We start from the raw sequence: 22250 nt of genomic DNA on the forward strand, positions 1-22250 counted from the left end.
CAGTAAGAAAAAATCAAGTGAGGTTCGCGGAGTATTTTCTATATATTGTCAAAAATCGTGTTCCATTTTCAATAAGTACATCAAACTTGACCGTCTCTTTTTTTAAACCTCAGCCGATCTCCCGAACTATATTTAACCTGAGTGCACAGCGATGACGTGAGTTAATAATTATAACGTCATGTGTGTACGTACATATACCTGTGCATACAAGAGGAGCCAAACTCTCAGAGTGAAAGTCTGCGGCAGCTCTTTAAAACTCGACGCTACACGTACGTACTTGTGTAAATACAGGTATGCAACATATACATGTATACATCTGTAAAAGAATAATGTTCCTCCTGTAAGAGTTACGTCATTTGGTTCAGAGGTCAGTCAGTCAGTAAGTCAGTCAAGTCGGTCTCTCTCAGAGATTTACTTCGGCTCTCAGATGTCGCGGTTCCGACCACCTGAGTGATTCATTCTCCCTCTCTCTGCATGGTTTTATCCCCATATGAGTGAATCGTGTACCTGTTACACCCGGAAGACGGATCACCGCGACGCAAAGTGTTCCGAAATCGACTTGAGAATTTGGACAGACGAAAAAGTTGGATTTTTACGAAGCAGGAAGTTGTTACGTAATGAAGGTATAATTGAATCGATTTTTTTTTTATTCTCATCGTTCTAGTGTTTGTTTTTTATCTGCTCCCTGCAAGAATTATTCAAATTTTAAATTGCGGAACGGTATAATAAATCAATCGATCAACTGAATAAGTCTGCAGAACGCACGCTGATTAAAATGTTGATTTATGTAGATCATCGAATTTAAATAAGGTTAATTCGTCGGTTCGACCGATTCGTTATTTAAATATGTATAACTCGAAGGATAGCTCGCACATTAACTTGTAATTAAATTAAGAACGCGTGCAAATTTGGACTAATAAGCAAGGCCGAGGAAGAACGACTCGTTTATTTTTTTCTTGTTTCAGTTCTTTGCGGCATAGTCGCGATACCGTCGGAATTCGTCGGGCTCGAAAAATGGAAGCGACGGCTCGAGATCCGCGCTAAAGTCCGCGGGGCTGATTCTAATTTCGTGCTCCATTTCCTCGAAACTTCCAGAGATAGAGAGGCGAGGCGAGGAGAGATCGAAGTAGGCAGGCTTTGCGCACCTCGGTTCGCGAGCCTTTATGATTGACGTACGAAAATGATAGAAGAACTTGTTTTACCGAGGAAAACAAGTATTTCTCAGGCAAAAGCGAATAAATCCCAACGTCCAAAATTCAATACCGAAATATTACGATGTCTGCGTCTGTGACATGAGGTGAGAAAAAAATTTCAGTTCCAGGCGTCTTGTAAGAGGTGGGAAAAACAAATTAATTCCCGGTTCGAACTCGTGAACAAAGTTTCGCGAACAATCGCGATTGCAGTTGGTTGAGGAGACTAGGCATGAAAAAGTTTCAAATTTTTCCCCCTTTTTGTTCTGTTCTGTTATTAAAATCTGAAAAATTCGCAAAATTGAGTTCAAGGGGATTAGAAAGGATTTGACGGCTGAAAATGTGGTAAAAATTCAGTACGCCTTCGTAAACTACTGAAAAAACTTTCGCAATTTTTCTTATTTCCAATTTGTTTGTCATATTTTTACCGATGAAAATCAGTTGTAAGCGTAGAAAAAAAAAATTATAATAAAACACAATATTGAGCATTGAAGAAAACCGTGCGTCTAATGTTCTAATGTTCCATAAAGAAAATGTATCTATGTTACTTCAGTTCCTTACAAATGCCATTTGATTTCTATCCGACTTTCGGCCTATTTTCCCTACCCAGTCACCTTAAATCCCAGTAAAAATTCGACGAGGAGAAAGACTGCGCGGATATTTTTACTGCGTATGCGTGCATTTTGAAATCGCAGAATAACCGAAATTATCATACGAAAAAAGCGGACGGGTGAAATGCCTGATGACGGACGGGGGGATCAAAATTCATTCCAGTCTGGTGAGAATTGCTTTTCAAGGATTTCACCGTCGCAGTTTGCGCGATGCAGGATGGTGGTTCTGATTTAGACGTGTGAAAATTGCAAAATTCAAACGTGACTGCGAGGCGATGCGAGGCAGGACGAGGAGAAAACGTGGAAAAAAATTCATACAAACATCTCGCCGAATTTCTTGAATTATTCATTATACATTTGCACGAGATTTCGATTTCGAAAATGGTTGGAAACGGATCGATAAAAATTCCAAATTACACAATGAAATAAAATTCTTCTTCTTTTTCTAACAAACTGGCCTGTGTACGAGTTTCAAAAACATTTAAAAGAAATATGAGAAATAAATCGACAAATTTCGAGTTCAAATTCCCAACCTCACCGTGTTTTTTTTTTTTTTTGTTTTTTCCTCATTTTTTGTTTTCCCAAGCAGTTTCGTTTCGCCTTCTTCACGAAGAGTTCGGTACAGACGCAGTAAATCGCTGAGACATGTTAGTACGATAAAGTGAAGAAAAAAAAAAAAAAGAAGAAGAAGAAAAAAAAACAACTGCCCGAGGATAAGAAAAATTGTCCTGCGAGTTTATACGACAGGTCAAGTTGCGCAAGGTGCGTTAGACACTCCTTGAAAATATTTCTCATGATTCGCCGGCACAAGCACCCAAATATAAACCACTCTTGTACGGTATTAAGCAAATTGCGAAAAGAAGATTCGTCTAATATATCGCATGTACGGGGGTCTGATTGTTTTTGGAAAAAATTAATAACTCCTGGGACTCGCAATAAAAGTAGAGGAAAAACACCAAAATCGTAGGTTATGTATACGTGATGTACTGCAGGGTCGAGGGTCGTCCTGCCACCTGACGTCACCTCTCACGTTATGTGCGTGTATATATATATACATATATACATCTCACAACTTATGTTACACGTGGCGATATCGTGTCGCGTATCATATAACTATAACGATATAGCTAGAAGTGTCGGAAACACGCGTTATAATGGTCTTTTAACTAGCGTTTTCTGTTTCGTTTTGATTTATTATTACTTTATTATTATTATTATTATTATTATTATTATTATTATACTTTCATAACAGAAGATTGTCAGATTTCGATATTCTTTTTAAATTCTAAAAATAGGAAGACGAAAGAATTGAGAAAAAATCGTGTTTAAATTCTTGCAAGAAATTTTCTCAAACGTGTAATTGATTTGAATTTGCCTATTAAATACTACGCGTACATGTGTGTATCGATCTATGCATGGGAAAATAGTGTAGGTATGAAATCGGTGTTTCTCCAACCGATAGAATCGGATTAAGTGCTTAGCCAGATGTAAAGCGCGTAATCCAGCGACGAGAATTTCCCGGTAATTCGAATAACGTCTAAAGATTTAGCTCCTACACGGCATACCTAATTCCCATTTGCGTTTGCATCGTACGTTACACGTATCGAGTACGTGCTACGTGTCGACTTACAAGAAAAATGTACGTTGTATAATATTATACAAATATTTTAATACCAACGCGAATTACAGAACCGGGTGCAGAAATCAGAGAAGATACACGCCACGTGTATTCAACGTACACGTATGTTTATATTGTTTACTAGGGTGTTTCAGAAAAAATGATTTGCGATTTTCCACCATGGCATCCCCTAAAAGGTTTTTTTACGTTAAAGCAAGATTCCGTCAATAGATGAGCGTTCTACGCTGCGTGAAAGATCGCGCTCAGTTATTTTTTCACTTTTGTAAATTTTTTTGAAATCTATGAAGTATCGTGAACAAATCTTTGTTTTATTGTTTGCATCGATCGTAACGTCAATTTACGCCACTAGGAAGAACGACGCTTGTAATATTAACTCTCCAGCTGACGTTTGAGAAGTGTACGTGACGACTTTATCGTTATTAATTCAATCTCATAAAATATTTATAATTCGATACGAACTTTTAACTTAGGAGTATAAGATTCCCGGTTGATACGTCGTTGTGTTACGGATCGTGATCCTTGGGTCGAATATAAATGTCAGGAAAGAAATAATGATCGAAGTGCTGCAACGTGTTTCTTAACAAATCCCAGAAAAATGTGAAAGAGATTGAAAAATCAAATGAGCGCCATGTTCCACATACCGTAGAACGCTCATTTTTTCACACAATCTTTCCTTCGACTTAAACAAACTTATCAGACAATGCCACGGTAGAAAATCGCGAATCATTTTTTTCTGAAACACTCTAACATATGTACCTAATCATGCAATAGTTCCGGATCGTCCGTGCTTTGGAAATGCTGCATCAAATTTTATATACGCGGTGTACATAAATTTATGTACATAACCGGGCCACGTATATCTGCCTGATACGGAGTCTGGATTCCGTTAGGGGTGCAGGTAATTTCATCTGGTACGCAAACAATACACAGGTATCCATATGCCTATTTACGTACACACATGGGTTGCATGGAAACACCGTGGTATAATATTAAGCGACTCGAATAGCGATAAGTACCAACCTAGCTGCCTGCGAGGTACGCGTTATGCGGAATATTGCGTAACGATACCGATAATAATGATAATAAGGATTACGAAGATAATGGAGTAAGAAAATATTGCGAGGAAAAAAATTGAGATTATGCAGAGGGAAAATAATATTAACTGGAAAATAAGGTCAAGCAACGATAGGGAGCGAAAGGAATTTTTATAATACAACGGATCTTACGCCGGCCGACTTCCGGCCCCCCGATCGACTTCCGCTTTTTCTAAGTTTTTTTTTTTTTTTTATATTCTTTTTCCTTATCTTATCTCACACCGTGTCCCACGCGCGAGCGGCGACGATTTAATGACCTTCGATGAAAGACGAAGGATCGACAGGACATGGACGAAAACAAACAAAAACTAGAGGATTGCAGAGATTGAAAACGTTGAAAATCCTGTCGCGTAGGTGTCTGTTACGAGTCGATGAGGTTATGCAAATGAGATTTTCTACAAGGTGACGTCAATGAAACAAAAGCTATCAACAATTTAAAATAACATAACATCCGTTGAGACAAATTTCGCAAAGAAATGTCAAAATTCCACGGGACCGAAGACTGTGATTGTAAATATGTGATTGTAAAATTTCAACACGGCAAACGTGACGATATTCGTTGATAAGTAAAATGCTTTTCTCCTTCTTCCAACTTCTGCTTTTGCTTATTTCAACAACGTCTGACAAGATAAGTAGAAAAACGTAAATGGCTAGTCGGTTTTCCAAGCCAATCTACGAGCTAGACTCTCACCTTATACCTATACAGTCACTTTTTCCACCGAGTCAGCGTTCCACAGGCGTTGGGAACGGCTGTAAACCACTACTGCACAGGGTAAAAAGACGTTAGGTGGAAATTTTCACTTTAGTGCTTTTAAAAAATTATTATCCTTTTTGGTTTTTAACTCTCTGTGTATCCTTTTATCGTTTTCTTTTTTTTCTTCTTCTCTCTCTCTCACTTGCGTCAGTTTCGTTTACTTTTTTCCGCTCTCTTCTCTCTCTCGTTTTATCTACTTTATTCCGAAACGTGAAAATTGGCTCTTCCTTTAACAAGCTGAACAGCCGCCGCGCAGGTCGAATCGGATTACGTTTTACGCATAGCGTCTACTTAGTCCAGGTACATTGTACAGGTATACCTGGCGCCCACGTTGCTTTTCACCCACGATCATCAACGGGAATAGCCTATACATATACGAATTCAGCGTAGCGAGTAATTTTTCTCCGAATGGAACAGAAACACAAGAAATAAGAGAGCAGATTTCACAGAAAAGGTTACAGCGTTCCGCCAATTGTGTCTGAATTTTATTTTATTCGTTCTCTCCGTCTCCCTTGTCGTAATACAAATTAGTAAACGAGATCGAAAATCCCGGTTATACAGAAAATCGGTTTAAAGAATCAAATATCGAGCATAAAAATTCGATCTCGCGATAACGTAGACTTCAAACTTTCTCTCAAAGTAAATGAAAAATACCACGTTTTTATAAAATTATACGTATGTATTTGTGCATATACAATTACCGCTTGTACGGATTGCAAATTTTTTGCATTGCGTAATATTCCGTGGCGCGGTCAGACGAAAATAGCTTTGAAAATAAAAGAAAAGGAGAGCATCAAAAAAGACTGGTTGTATAGAATGAGAAAAAAAGGAATAAGAGGGGGAAAAAATGGAGAAAAATGTAATAATATCCAGTCGGAAAAAAAGAGAAGAGAATCGACACCGTATGCGGACAGTCGCGTCAGTCTCTGGACTTCTGAGCACACGGTCGCATCTTTCAATATATAACTGACCCGTCTTCACGAGAACCGAGAGCTTTGAACTTCGCGATGATGATTTCATGCTTGAAACGTTGTTAGCGGCACGGATCTTCGTCATTGGCTCAGAAATACGTGTCTGTATTTATGTAATACGAGACTGAAGAAGAAGGAGAGAAGAGAATCCAGAGAAGGAGAAGAAGGAGAGGAAGAAGTGGAAATAAAAAAGTACCGACTCGTTTTCCACGCAGGTGAATTGAATTGAATTGAATTTAGCCGAACAAACGATCCTCGATAATGCGAGTCGCCTTAGAATAACAACTTCGAAACCTATACACACCTACGTACTACACGTCTTGACAAGGTTGTTCCTTTTTTTTTTTTTTTTCTTTACCTACTTATTATTGCCTCTCGTTTTTCTTCTTCGTATTCCTTGGTACATGTTCTTCTTTTCGTTTTTTATTTTCTTGTTTGTTTTTTCTCTTACTTTTTCTTCTACCTTTTTTTCTCGTTCGCTCAATAGCTCGACGTTACGAAGCGAACATCTTGACAGCTTCTTCGCGTGACGTCTGAGTGACCCGACAAACTGGCATCTGGGAATAATTAATGCCTTTGACAGCATCGCCTGTCCGCCCCCATCTTCGATTCGTTTTTATCTCTCCTTTTTGCTTCCAATTACAGCCAGTCATTCGTACGTTTGCGCACAATAAATATTCACGTTCTATAATTTATACGAGAATTAAGCGAATTTCTCGGTATTATTTCAACGGTATGAGAGTAAAATTGTCCAATAATTTGACTTGCGTAGAACTTGATGCGAAAGAATAAGAATGAAGTTTTCAACTTGCCATGTCTAAAATTTTTTTCTTCAAGCCAGACAAAAGAAACCTCACGTATTTAGTTGTTCTTGTATCGAGTACAGAAGAGACGCAGGTTAAAGACAATCATTCGGTCAATATCTGAAATAAGATTACACGTAACTCGATTTAGCGTCAACTTTCCCTGTCGATCCCTGGTCGCGGTGTTGGGAATTGAAAAATTGATTTATCGTTAAATCGCGGTTAATGCAAGCGGAAATTTGTTCATCCCTCAGACAGCGGGATTCGAAACAAGGCAAGAATAACGAATCGTACTTATATTGTCTGGCCGAAAGCTCTGATTCGCTCTATTTTACTGCAGCAGAATTATAATACTTATAATTTTCCCCCTCCCGTTGAAATTCATTCGTCGTATGTTATTTTTAGAATCTCGTATCCCCCCGTAGTCGGTAATAAAAATAAACGAATAATGAGCGATGCACGAATAATTACACAGGTCTGCATAAAAATATTTTTGTTTCAGTTGCATGAGACGTTTTTGGTAAATATTAAGTTTTCCATTGTGCCGAATCCAAAAATGACTTCCATTTCCCTCCATCGTCGACGGTATTTTTGCAAAACGCAAGATTTTTTCATAAGAAAAGCATAAGAATAATAAAAAAAAACACCATTTTATTACAATGAACTAAACAATATTTCTTATAAAATTAAACAAACAATTTCTTTATGAAATGTATTTAACATTCCGCGTTTATTCTTTTCGCCTACGAAACCCTTTCTTCTTTTCTTTAATACACACCCGAAGACGCTTCCGCTTTTTCTTTCCTCTTTTATTTATTATTCATTATATATTATTTTCTCCTTTTTTCTCTTTTCCTGTTTGTATTTATGCTCAAGTAAGAAATCACTTTCGCATAGGATTTTAAAAATCAAGAATAAGATACCAGATTTCGGATTAAACGGGAGTTTCACTCGAAATAAAACTACAAACACGAGTTGAAGAAAAAACCAGACGCGATGGAACTTTTCGAGAATTTTTCCCGGTCTCAGTGCGTGGTGGAAAATCTATGAAAAACGGTATAAATAAAAACCTGTCTCATTGAAGAAATAATAATAAATAACGGTTGCAGAAAACGTGAGGAATATTTTCAAGAAAACGGAAGACTAGCTGCGCCTGCATGATGAGGTAAAATTGAGGGTGCAAAACCGTCGAGTTACTCGCAACGCGCGGAGCCGAGCCAGGGTGTAAAGTGAAACGAACTTGAGAGACTGTAAGAGGATGTCGTTGGAATCGCGATTGGGTAAAATCGTCGATAATAAATCGATTAGCGAGGTTGCGCGGCGTGGATGGGTGGGATAAAAAGTTCGATTTCGGGTTAATTAATCGTCGATAGGATTTCCCTCAAATATTCTCCTACCGATTCGGCTCGATTTCAACTCACTCCTTCGCCTCACTCTCCCCTCCCTTTATATCCCCGACACAATTCCTTCGGCACTTCGCAGCTTGCAAGCTCGCGCGCTGCTTTGGCACGGAGAACTGAGAAGAAGCATCAGCGACGAGTCAATTAATTAACCCCCGCGACTGATGGAAACGCGATCAGAGTTACCATCAAAGGGGATGAAGGGGATGAAGTTAAGGAACGCCCCGAGCTGCCTGCCGTGCCTGAACATCGCGGTGAACGACAGCTAATCGATGCCACCCGAAGCATTCGCTCGCCTATCTATCGGACAACAATAATCGCAGGGTGGGTTATCATTGTTTAACAACGAATTTAGCTCGCGCCTTCGAATATTTTTCATCATTCCTCATGGTTCAACGAAAATTTATTACCGCTGTGGATGCAAATGCAAATATCCGTTATCGTGTTTATTTAATTATTTTTTATTAAAAAATTATCCGAACCACGAGTTGATTTATCCGAACCCTGGCTCAAAAAATACATTGTTGATGCTAAAAAATGCGGAACAGCCGTTCGTCAATTGACGATAGACGAACGTACAAAACCAAAGTAACAAAATAATCGTCCGGTGTCTGAAAGAGGTTCGATATCTATTTGTTTAATTGCAAGACGTTTAATGCGGACTGCTCGTCGATTTAAATTTGTGTTGTATGTATTATTATACCTTGAGATAAAAAATTGCATTTCGGTTATCCGATTTATTTTCACAATTAGTTCGGTTGATCGAGGTTCCGTCGTACCGTTTAACGACTTCGAGAGGTTTCGAAAGATTCGTAATGGATGTTCATCGTTGTAAGAACGTCAAAAAGCACGATTTACGTAATTTTTCAGCAAAACCAGTCGATTCTTGCAAGGTTGAAAGGTCGGTCAAATTGGACTCCGTAAGACAGTCGGAAAAAAATGTAATGTGAATATACGACCACCGCTTCTTTGGATTGAAATCTACATAAATCGTGGTAGATCCGCATATCGTAACTCTCATTATCGAATTTCTTAATCTTACCGCAATTGCTGTAGATTTAAATCGAAAAATATTTTTCTTTCCGCGCAATCTCTCCTCTTCGTAAGACACGCCGTTTTCGCTTTGACGCGTTTTTTTTTCCCCCTATCTCCTAATTTCCCGCAGAAAAACGAGACGCGTGCTCGACTGGCAACCCTTTTTCAAACCCTAGTAAGTAGACGACGTAGGTACATTCCACGTTGAATAACATCTGTTTTTCCACCAGATCCATACGCACCCGTATACGTATAATATTTGTATAGAAATTTGTCGAGATGCCAGGAGTATGACGACGGTGGAAAAGGCTCGGGTTGGTTTAAATTAACCCGTAGTATAACAATTTACGGAGATACGAAGCTGCGGCTGCCGGTCGACGCCGGGGGGGTAATTAAACGAAATTAAGGGAGAGACTCGATGTCACGACTCTGGTTGTGCCGCCGGTTGCTGCAGCTGCGAAACGGTGACGTCACGTTGCCGTAAAAATAGTCCTCTTTTTCACCAGACGCACGACGAGGAGGGACAGCGGCCTGATCGTGACGATTCCGCGCCGCGGTTAATACAGAGCGAAATGCGTGCCCGACAAATGGACTCTAATTAAAATGATTAACCAAGCCGAATGCTGCACACACCGCGTTTGTACGTCAAGAAACGACGCGTTACGATAAGAACCTCGTTCTGCGTTGGATTCCTGCACAGTTTTTCCTTTTTACCTGCGGGACTACAATTTTCTTCCCATTTTTTCGTTTCCTCGTGCGAGGTGATTCGGAATTTACGCTATTTTCAAGGGTAAGATTACGATTGAATTGCGGTTGCATCGCTTCTTTGAGAATAAAAAGAAAACTGCTTTTCCATTCCCCTGAAGCATGATAAAAATCCAAAGTCATACATGTAACGTCTTTGATGTTTCACACGTGGTATAACACACGGGTCTCCGGGACAATAAAGTAAATGGCCAATTTTCCGTGAACTTACGCTCGATGAAAGCGTACAGACGAGTTTTCAAAATATTTGACGATCAAAATTCTCAACCCTTTCGCAAAAAATTCTCTACCATTGTAACATATATACTTTCACGAAAAATCGATTCCTCAGAAAAAAAAAAAAGTATCTCGATGATATTTGAAATTTCCTGTCAAATGAAACACGTTTCGAATGTTTTCGTAATAATTAATGTTCGGATATTCAGATAGATTTCGATATCTTTTGTTCGTTTTATTTTGTTTTTTGGGAAGAAGGAATAAAAAATCGTTGCTCAGATTCGCAGATATAAAAATGTACAAAATTAAATATCAATAAAGAACTCCGTACCTGTTATAAAAAATACAAACCTCACGAAGATAAGGTTTATAACACGTTGGTACCTACGTGTGAAAGACTACGTCGTTCATGGTATAATCTTCGCACACGTGGATTATGGTGATAAAAGAAGTCGTCTATTTTGCGAGAATGTACGTATAATATGTGTGTGTATATATATATAAATACAGCAAACGAGGGGGACGCCAAGAAGAAAAATCATGTTCCACGTTGCAGACGTAAGAGAACATTCGCGATAAGCGAATGGAGGACAAGGCCAGGCGTCTGTGAATTAGCTATTGTCATTTTCGCCACTCGAATGCAGATATTCCGTCGTCTCAAGTGGCAAATATCTCATCCGTAGAGCGAACATCGAGCGTCGAATAGTAAATTTTTCGCCCCGAATCTGTCAGAGTGTTACGGGCGTGGAAGTTCCGTTTATTGTAAGAAAACGTGACACCGCGATACAAGATTAAAGTGCAGCGGTATTTATTTCACGAGTGTCACGTAACAAGGACAAACCGTTGTTACATGAGAATTTGGTCAACGAATTGTTTCGAATTCACGTGATCGTCGATAATTTGTGCGTTGAAAAGGTTTCGAAAAAACGAAACAGACAAATCGCAAATAACGATCTTGCGTCAAAAATCATCTTCCTCGAGGTTTAGTTTATTTTGTTTCTCATTCTTTCTCTTGGCTTCGCGTCGACGGAGTGGGTTGCAAAAATCATTTCTTACACAAGCCTTACGGCGATACAGTTGCTGCGTGTATAAATTATCATCGTCGTGTTTCGGAAATTTCGATCTTTGATATCTGATATTCTAAGCCTTCGCCGACCATCTCCAAGTTTTTTCTCTCACTCTCGCTTTATACATATATGTATCGTAGATACATCTGCCTCTTTCAGGGATCCTGAATTAAACTCGTTTGTCATATTTCTTCAGCGATAAGAAATCCATAAAATTCTCCACGCACATACACACGTATATTACAATATACGGATTTCTCTTCGCGACACAAGCTGTCGTATTATACAGAAACGTAAATTCCCGACAGAATTTCATTTACCGAACAATGATCGTACGCAGACGGTATACACCTGTATGTATAGATATACCCGTAACACACAGTTGTAACACGAAAACAAACTAATATATCAAATGTCTTGCGAGTTATGACAAATGTACGTACCCACAACGTAAATCAGGATTACGATAACGATTGCATCTAGTAATTGAACGACTTGTAAAATAATAATAACGATAGTGACGATAGTAATAAATATAATTAAAAAAAAAAAAAAAACAACAACATCAATAATAATAACAACGACACTAATAATAACGAAACATCGGTTCGGACTAGAGGAGCAGCAGTGTATAAGGGACTATAAAAGGCAATTAAAATAATTATACTGGTTTACTCCCCGCTAGACAATTTCCCTCAATTAATTCTAATCTACTTGTAAATTATACATTGGAACTGGTCAAAATTTCGTGAGAGGCTTCGAGCTTCTTGAACCCTGTGTATGTATATATATGTATATATACTCGTATACAATACAATATATGTACGTACAAGGAGACACGTTAACACAGTGTTTAAAATATAACATGTTTTACAAGAGTGAAACTCTCGACACAAGAAGAAGAGTAAAAAAAAAAAGTAACGCGAAACGTTTAGTCTCACTTAACGCGTAACTTCGAGTGATTAAATTCCGTCATCAAACGTGTATAATTATAAGGCTGCGGCTCCTCAGATCACCTGCTGCGAATACATTCGTTTACTGTGAAAATAGAAGAGAGAGAGAAAGAGAGAGAGGGAAAGAGAGAGGAAATTATAAGGTAGAAACAACGTATCCCGTAGTTGAAATCAAAGAACGATACAATCGTATCGTATATTTCCATTTGCGAATATAATTAATATCTCGGTAGATAAACGATACGCCAAAAACATCCGTGTGTACACGAACAATTTCCACTCGATGAATACCTGATATCTCGAAATATAATATTACATGATTCGACGGGATGAGGCATCGGCGTGCAGGCATTAGCATACCAGATATACCCAGGCGACGATGATCGATCGATTTAATGGATTTAGAATTTATCGAGCTTGACGCAGGGAGAAACGAAGGGGCAGAGACGTGTTTTTTTGCAACGCAAGGTGTGCGCTGATTTACAAATTGCAATGAATTGGGCGATAACCGTTAGTTAGTCAGCATATATACTGCAGATATGTCGTACCAATTATACACGTCGCCATCTTTTCTCCGTGTTCAATTGCGCGATTTACCATAAATCGTGTGACAGAAGTTTGCGTGTCTTTGATTACGTATCTCAATCGAATGTGTATTAACGGCGCGAGATCGAAATCGCGGCGATTCGTTAATTGGCACGTAATCGATTTAGTTTTTGTTTCATATTGGACTACTCGTTTCTGATTTCTTTATTTTCTTCGCGTTGTTTCTTTTTCCCACTCGCGGTGCTCGAGGGTCAAGATCGAACGTCTGGAAATCGTTTAACCGTGATGCGATATCAAACGCAATCCTGCAACGTGATCAACAGACTCGATGAATCGACCGCAATGAGGGAATATTTTTAATATCTATATTAACGATCTTTTTTATCTTCAACGAAGAAATTGATTAGCTCTGTAACCACGAGCAACGTGGACTTTAATACGCATTTTGTAACCGGAAACAACGATCGAGCTTGCACGGAATTTCAACTCACGCAGAATATACATTCGTTCGAGATTTCGATCCTGTACAAGTATATGTATAACTTGTGTATCTTTCTTGTAATCAAACTTGTACTGTAATCTAGAAAAAAAAAACTGTCAATTATAGTTTAAAGCGGTTGTATTATAATCGAATATAAATCTGTTGGACAAACTGATTGAACGATAGAACAAATTCCCTTTCCGACATGATTTCACATTCAATGACAAGATATTTTCCCATCAAAGAATTACTCGGTTCCAAAATCTCTGGTATAATTAGTAACCCTTAAAATAAATTTCAATCAATTTGTGATCGAAGAAAGGAAATTAAAATCGTTCTAAAAATTATCAATCTAAATCAGCAACAAGCGACTAAAAACCAGAGCTCAAAATTCCCACGAAATATCCACCGAGTGTTCGAAAAATCGTGTGAAAACTGCTGACGATTTTCAAAGGTGTAAAAATGACAAGGAATAGCCGAGTTTTTCCTCGAAAGCTCTCTGACGATTAATCGGAATAAATTGACCTGCGGTCTTGTTGATGTAGAAATCGAAGGCGGCGAGGGGCCCGAAGGTGCTCGAGCACTGCGAGTCCCTGTACTCGACGTTGATCGTCCAACCGGGAAGCGGGCCCTTCGGCGACTTGACGAATTTCACGGCGAGTTGGACGGCGGGCAAAACGCGAGGCAAGGCTTGCTCGTGGTGGGAATCCTGGGGGGCGATCACGGCGAGCCTGACGACGCCGAGGCTGCGGTTTCCGTCCGCGTGAATGACGACCGACTCGACGACAGCCGCGCGGATCGAGATGATCGAGAAGACGAGCGAGACGATCTTCGACAGCGTTGCGCGAGTCATGATCGCACGATCCAAGAACTCTTGATCCTGTATTTCTAGACGATCTTCGCTGCCTGACCGACGAACTTATTGGCAGGCATAAATATACTTGCGGTGAGGATCGGTGATCGGGTTGACAAATCGATCCTGGACCTAGACGATTGTCGTTGTCACGTTAATTGTTGTTGTTTTTTTCATTCGATTCGGATTATCGTTCATGATTGTCTCGTTCGGGGTAGTTTTTACGTTGTACTTTTACCCCCGCGATTATTCATAGCAATTTTACACCATCGATCACTGCCGTTCTTCAATCATCTTATTTCATCAAACATCGATTTTATTTCACTATGGAGTACGTATATTTATAGTTTTAGCGTATACCTTTTTTTTTTTCTTATTTCTAACAAGCGTACAAGTTCCCCAATTTCAATATCATAATTTCGTCTTACGATTCGTTTGTATTCTGATTATTCGTCGCTGGTTGAAATTCTTTGTACACGGTGAACATACCACTGTACTTTCGTTTCGAAGCACGATTATTATTCACGAATAAACGACGATTACAGGTATTAAAAAATCGAAAAATAAATCACAGATCCACTCCACATATTGAATTAGAATAATTAATTTATTTATTTACGTTTAATTCTTTGCAGATTATACAGATAGTTACGTCACTGTCATTACGCGTACTTGAACAACAACTAATTTTTACACAAACACAGACACACACGCACGCACGCACGCAAGTACGATTCACTCGCAGGGCCGCGTATCGATTACCTTACTTTAAAAATTTCAAAGTTCAGAAGACCTGACGGACCAGAAGAAGAGAGAAACGAAATTCAGTATCAAGTTTGTCGAGGCAGCACACGTGTAAGGCAGCAAAAACCGGGTGCGAAACGCGCGCGCTCAACAACAAGAATTCATTCATCAGCCGAATTTAAACACCAACACCCGTTCCGAACGTCCAGAGAGTAAAATTGATTCGTTCCCGCACGAGAGACACGAGTCGTAATCCATCCACGCCTAATAGCTGTCACTGACTTTGTACGTACAAACATACCGCACACACACACACATACGCATCTTTTTCTCCCTCTCTTTTTTTTTTCTTCACACCATCGCGCAGCGTTGTTTCAGCGAATTCACCTGTTGTCGTTACCTTAATTTTACCTCGGGCGTAAAAAATTTCATCAAACAAAATTACGCCGGCCACCTGCCATCGATTTCCTCCAATCGCGATCGGATCGGCACGTGTAATTTTTACAAACCAGATCGCTGAGCCGTAGGATCAGGTGCTTAGATAAAACGTATTAGCATAACAGCTCTGTCCCTTTTTCTTTTATCGTTCAATTTATTTATTTATTTATTTATTGCAGCTCTCCCCCCTCGCCCTATCGTCTACTCTGTTTTTTTTTTTTTTTTTTTGGCGATTAGACAGGTGTGGATAGCCGGGCGCATGTTCCGTATCTAGTCGATCATCGGCAGCGACGGTCCGCAGCTGGTGGTTGGCTTGATAGATTTCTTTTTTTTTTTTTTTTTTTTTTTATACTCCCCAATCTATTTATTCCCTTTTTGTCCCTGCATCCTCGCTTATACCGATTTTCTCGTCTCTTTTTAGCCACATCTTTCGCCAATGAAGAAATAACCGAAGCGGGAATTGCCCGCAGGGAAGAAAGATCGCTGCTGCATAAAGCTTGGTAATAAGGGTTTTGAACCACCCCGCGGTGTTGCGAGACGGAAATTAAACCGAAACACTACGGAAATTGATATCCTTGTGAATTGTTTACGCATGTTTTATACATTATTATCCTACGGCCGCAACGACAATTTCACAGTCAACGTTTTCCTCTAATTTTTCAGCGAATGCATACCGATCGGGATGAAAGTCGTGGAGTCGCGTTTTCCACGCACCCTTGCAACGTTTCGCTCCCAAAATTATTGTTCAACTTTTATCGTACACTCGCTTGTCGCGGCTCTCGACTCTCTGATTCGCACGCTGCACACCGAAAACACACACACGCGTACGGCGAGCCTTTCCGAAACCCAATCGCCCTGCGAAATCTTCCGGCATACTACAACGCGATAACGATTACGAAAACGCGGAACTGAGGGTTCGGTTTCGGAAGCTCGGAGCATAAAATTGAGAATAAAAATCAGCCGGCGCCCGATCTCGAGGACAGGGAAAACGGCTCCTTTGACAAAAATTTATCCCCTCTTCGTTCGAGTAAACATCAGAAATGGACGATAAATTAAATTCACGATGGATTCGTATATAAATATATTACGGCTTCCGATCCCTGCGAATATCGAGTTATTCTACACCCCGTATACGAGCAAGAAATATGAGATAAAAAATCAACGTCAGACGTTATTCTACCTTTGATTCGTCCTTTGCACTGCAGCGCGAAAATCGTGATTATTCTTGTCGTTAGAATCGTAAAAAAGCTGCAGAATTGCAAATCCCAGCGATACAATAAATGTAACGCGGTAGAATTTCGGGCGAGCAGATAAACGTCTCGAGATTACTTGGCAAATTAATTTTCATTAGCAAAAGTAGCGGGCGTATTAACGGGCGAGTTCTGTGTCTCCGCTGGCAATAATACGCGAACTGAGAAAATGATCTTCCGGAGTGAAACGTAAAGCGCATGTCTGGTTCGTTGTTTGTATTGAAATTATAACTGCACAACGCTGCGCGTATTATCGTTACACATGTATGAATTTATACGAGAGGGATAATAAAATTTTAACGAACTTGCAGACGCGGACGACGCTTTATCGTGAGTAATACATAAGCGAAATAAACTATAACGTTTCGCTTCGGGTACGATAGTTGATCGACGATTTCTCGCCAACAGAATAGAACGTCGATTAGTTCGGACGTTGCCGCTAGAGGCGCGGCTCTCTCGCAGAAATATATGATCGAACGATTCGACGTCGCGTAAAGTACGGAAACCTGGCGCATTGAGGAAAATGTTCTCCACGGTTGAAGAAATCGATAATTTATAAATTCTTGGTTCATGTTCTCCGTATTGCATCTTGTTTAATTTTATTTTATAAACTACCGCGCAAGTCTCTCGTTCCTTCAACGAGATATACCGAATATTATGTATATTTCACAGAGGCGTAATAAATTCCTGATTACGCGAACTAATGAATATTCATCGTTCCCTCGCCCTGAAGGATAAGGTGGTCGTGTTCGGAAGGAGCGAAAGCCCGTCACGAGACACGAAACTGAATCCGGACGATTCGGAAGATAGAAAACCCTCTAAATTTCCTCGGACCGGAGAACGGGTTCCGTTATAGACTGGCAATTGAATTCCCGGTTCTGGTTAAATTTATTGCTCGATTCAGCTTCATTTATGATTATATTTTCACTCTCCCGTCTGCCTGTATCTCGCCCCCTATTTCTACGCCACTTCTATTTCTTTCGCTGGCTATCCTTGACCAGCGATAATCGAAGAAGACCACCCCCGCCGCCCCTTTTCGCAACACTCTGTAATAGAGCCGATAAAAAATTAGCAGTTCAGTTCGGGGCTTGAATATCGAGTAGCCGGCGTTACGCGTGGCGAGAAGTTACGCGTACGGAATAAAAAACGCAAAAGAAAACACAGCTGGGGTTAATCAAGCCGCTTGTGAAACCGCAGTTGAAGATGCATCGAGCGTACAGTCTGGCCTAAAGAGTTTAAGAAAATAGATAAATTCGCGTACAAATGATTGAGCAAAGAATAATATTTTCTTTTCTTTTCGTCATTACTTTACTTTTCTATTCACTCATGGAAGAAAATTCAACGTCTCAATTAACGAGCAACGAATTTAATCTCACGTGATTATTGTTCACCGTCGTCACTTTTTCTCCCGTTTTTTTTTTTTTTTTTTTTCTCCAACCCCATTCTCTATTTCCCGATCTTTCTCGGCGGAAATTACAGTCGGAATCGCGTCGAGGCGGCGAGGAGGAAGTTTAAGGGGTTGAAAGCACAAACCGTGAAAATCACCCTGGAGTTATGCGAGGTTACCGAAGACTGTCGCGAACGAAACGGGAACAGACGGAGGCTGGGGATCTGGATTCTGGAATAATAACGCCGCCGCGAAATATCTCGAAGTCAATGGTACCCCATTAGATTTCACTCTCTCTCTCTCTCTCTCTCTCTCGCTCGCTCTCTATCTCACGGCTTACATACGCTCACTGGGAAATATATAATTTTGCTCGCTATTTCCTCTCGACACAAACAGCCGAGAATCAAGCCAAGTATTCTGCACAATTCGCAGAGCCACGCGCGCGTTTCAGGGATACGAAAAAATGTTTTGGTTGACAGATAATTTTTATTTGTTTATTTTTATTTTTTTGTTCATCTACTAGACACGTTTTCAAACTTTAATACAAAAAGTAAGAAGTGAACAAATTTTTCAACCGAACCTGAATCGTTTTTGTTTTCGTTTTTTTTTTCTTTCTCGTCTCCTTACACCGTGAATAATGAATTTTATCGACAAACTTGAAAGCAGAAAATTCTGTTCCCTCTTAAGCTTCTTCGTTATTTTCAGATATAATCACAATCTATCACACTCATGCACGTATAAAATACCTTTGACAAATCGCCTGAGTAAAGTTTCTTTGGAGCAATAAAACGGCGAAGAAGAAGTGATAAAAACACCGATTGACTGCACAGATACTTTTTGCCAATTACAATCAGTTTTGCACTTTTCAAACTCGCATATATCGCGGCTCGAAGATGACAGGAGTGACTAAATAATTCACAAGATTGTAATTTCATGTTGATAAGAAACGAATTGATAAAAATTACAATTTCTCGAAACACGACGTAACGAAATCGAAGATCTAAATAAAAATCACTTATTTATCCAGGTTTAACTTCGAGCCAACGACACGAGGATAAAAAACCGTGAACACTATTCCGATATCTCGCCATTTGCGACAAAACGAACTTTCATTGTCGCATTGTATCGTACAAAAAAAAAAAAAATATAAAATAACAAAAACACGCTTATTTTTCCATCGTTTCTGTGTTCCGTTTCTTGGTTTTATTTTATTCATACAAATGCATACGTGTATATATATATATATAAAAAAAAAAAAAAAAGAAACCCGCACTTCGTTTCAACCCCCGATATACGAGAATTAAGAATAAAATCAAACTTCAACCCCGTGTGACGAATCTGTCCCTTTTTCTCTTTTTCCTTCCCTCTCTCTCTCTCGCTCTCTCTCTCTCTCTCCCCCTCTCTTTCCCTAGTCTTTCCGTCGCGCCTTCTCTCTAAATAGGCAGATCGTCAGTCACTGCTACATTATTGCAGCGGGCTTACAGACCGCGCGGTTGAAACTGAGACGCGGGAATCTCGCCGCCAAGTTTCGCTCTTCTATCCGCGGTCTCTGCAAGCGCGCGACGCCTCTCACTTCGCTCTCCCCCCCCCTCCCCCTCCCCGCCCCATCATCCCTCCCCGCCGTCATCGTCGCTCGTACGCCAAACCGCGTTGCACGCATGCGCCGTAAAAAGCGCGGTCATTCACTTTGTACTCTCTGAATGAAGCCTGCCGATCCTTGTGTATTATTTACCGATTGAACACCCCGGCTGTTCCGGGGGAAGAAAGTGAGCGGCATTGTTGCAGGTGGATGATCGGAACCCTCAAAGCTCGAGACGTTCGTGCGCGTATGACCGCGAAACTGGGAGGGAAAAGTGGCCGGTGCTCTTTCATTATTCAACCCTCGTTTTCATCACCGCAAAATCGATTCGTTCACCGATTCCGTCCGCACGCTCATTGATTGTCACGGAATTCGGAGGGTTTGAAATCGAACGACGGAAAGCTGGGAAAAAATTCTCGTTGTTCCGGGAATATTAAAGCGACTCGCGTTTATAGGTGAAAGGATGATGCGAAAAATATACACGTAATCTAACGATTAAATTTATACACTTGTAGATTTTCACAGCCGCGTAGTAATTCGATCCGTCGGAAAATCGATTACGAAATTGGACCGACCCGCTGGTTAAGAGGGTTCCCCTTATATTATGTAAGAATGTCCTGGAAAAACGGCGCGAGAATATCAGCGGGAAATTATAATCTCGCAGGCACGGCAGGGGGAAAATTTATCGCCTACGAATACTTGTCACGAGAGTTTGATGAATTCCGTCGGGTTAGATACTCCCTGTAAGAATTCTCCCCCAACCTATGTACAAGTATACATGCCTATGTGCTCGACAGCAGCCCTCAAGTTTTGTTAGTAAGCAGTCCCGCGAATAAGCTGCGCCTCTCGCTTGCCGCCTCGGCGAATTTATATATTTCTACAGATTAATCGGTGCTTGTCGACGGGGTGGAAAGAAAAAATTATCGAAAGAAGTGACGGGGGAAAAATCACCTCTTATTATGCCTTGGTACCACAAAGGATGAGGCGGGTATAAAATGGCCAACTTATCGTTCCAATTTTCAATTATCGACGTTGCGTGTTATATGAACACACACAAACGCGCGCAAACGTAAAAACTTGGTGGTGAATTTTTTTTCTTCAAGAATCAAGAGTACCGAACTTGTCTAAATTTCATTTTATCATACATGTGTTGCTAAGTCTTGATAATAGCTAGTGCTTGCCTATATCGATGCTAGTTTTGGTGGAGAATAATTTTTAGATCAAAGTATTCTCTGGCGGCACTTTGTTATTAGGAGTGGCACGCGAAACTTGCGAATTAGCGAGCGGGGTTAAACAAGAGGAGAATTAAAAAACTTTTATCGCGTATCTGGCAATGAAACGCGCTGACTCAGGTTGCCTGTGGAAATTTCACCTGAGCGAAGAAAAGCGATCAGTTGCCGCGCTCGGAATCTCTCGAAACGAAATTCACTCAAGGAGCTGAAATTGGAATCTTTTCTTTCTAAATTTTTCTTTCCTCCTTTTACTCTCTTTGAAGGTTTTTGCATTTTTCCACGTAGAGGAAAGGAAGTAGGAAAAGATGAAAAGTAGAAAAAAAAGTACAAAAAAAAAACGTGAAATTGCCTGGAACCCCATTTATCATACTCTTTTTCGTTTAATTTTTAATCCTCGGGAATAACGTTGTGCTTTTGATGTATGCATTAACCTCGTAGTACAAAAAACATCGGTAAAAACACGAACGGTAATACATCGGGGGTTAAATTGTCAACGAGACCCCAACCCTATTTTTCTTGTTTACATCGCTTGGCTTTTGTCAAGATTTACGTATCGTTGCACCCAATGACATTGGAAACCAAAAATAAAAAAACAACCCTCACTTTTTCAGTCCACTTGAGTTTGATTTTTATAGTAAACCTGCAAGCTCGAAATTTCTATTATACCGTACGAAGTTGTGCGAAATCGGAAACTAAAATTTTTGATCCAACTCCACATTACTTCAACCCTCGAAGAAAAATCACGCTCGCAAGGTGAAATCCACTTTACTCCTCAAGCGGCAGACTATACATTACCGCGAGTCCAAAAGCCTTCAGCCGGTAAAAGCTCGAGGATAAATCGTTCTCTGCCCGAAAGCATAGAGACTCGAAAGTCAAACTCGCGGCTCTTATCGACCGAGGGTGAGCGAGCTTTTGCCGGTACGTCCTGAGCTTTTAACGTCCGGCATATATCGACGGTCGATAAGAGGTATGATGAATTTTTCACAGAGCTTTCCACCCGATCGGTAAAACAGTCTCCTTACGTGAAAGCTCGACGAAATTTGCCGATTCTACGAGCGACAAAGTTGACGATCAGGTTTTATGCACGATTGATAAAAAAAAAAGTAATCAACCTTCGATTTGAATTTTCCGACACAGTTAGGACTGCCGGACTTCAAGGTCAAGGTCGAAGACCACCGAGCGTAAATTCTGTTTGGCCATTCTAAGCGCGTCCGGCGGACTTTGTACCTGATGCATCGTGTA

The 22250-nt window shown here is 40.2% G+C and overlaps 1 protein-coding gene across 13 annotated transcripts in view; it reads right to left on the reverse strand.

Moving 5' to 3' along the window:
- The window catches only part of LOC107227701 (atrial natriuretic peptide receptor 1), a 138890-nt gene that overhangs the window by 85896 nt on the left and 30744 nt on the right, over nucleotides 1-22250 (reverse strand). Inside the window, exons 1-2 of one of the 13 annotated variants that reach the window (XM_015668919.2) lie at nucleotides 18944-19313; nucleotides 14051-15049 (exon numbers count right to left, since the gene is read on the reverse strand). The exons of 9 other annotated variants lie outside the window; for them this stretch is intronic. In XM_015668919.2, the coding sequence (XP_015524405.2) occupies nucleotides 14051-14378 (328 nt within the window). In that variant the 5' untranslated portion in view covers nucleotides 14379-15049; nucleotides 18944-19313. Of the gene's footprint in view, nucleotides 1-14050; nucleotides 15172-18943; nucleotides 19314-22250 lie in introns of those variants that run through there. 3 more of the 13 variants (XM_046744163.1, XM_046744162.1, XM_046744172.1) reach the window with 3 other exon arrangements.

This window comes from Neodiprion lecontei, chromosome 6, assembly GCF_021901455.1.
Source record: "Neodiprion lecontei isolate iyNeoLeco1 chromosome 6, iyNeoLeco1.1, whole genome shotgun sequence".
NCBI classification, from domain to species: Eukaryota; Metazoa; Arthropoda; class Insecta; order Hymenoptera; family Diprionidae; genus Neodiprion; species Neodiprion lecontei.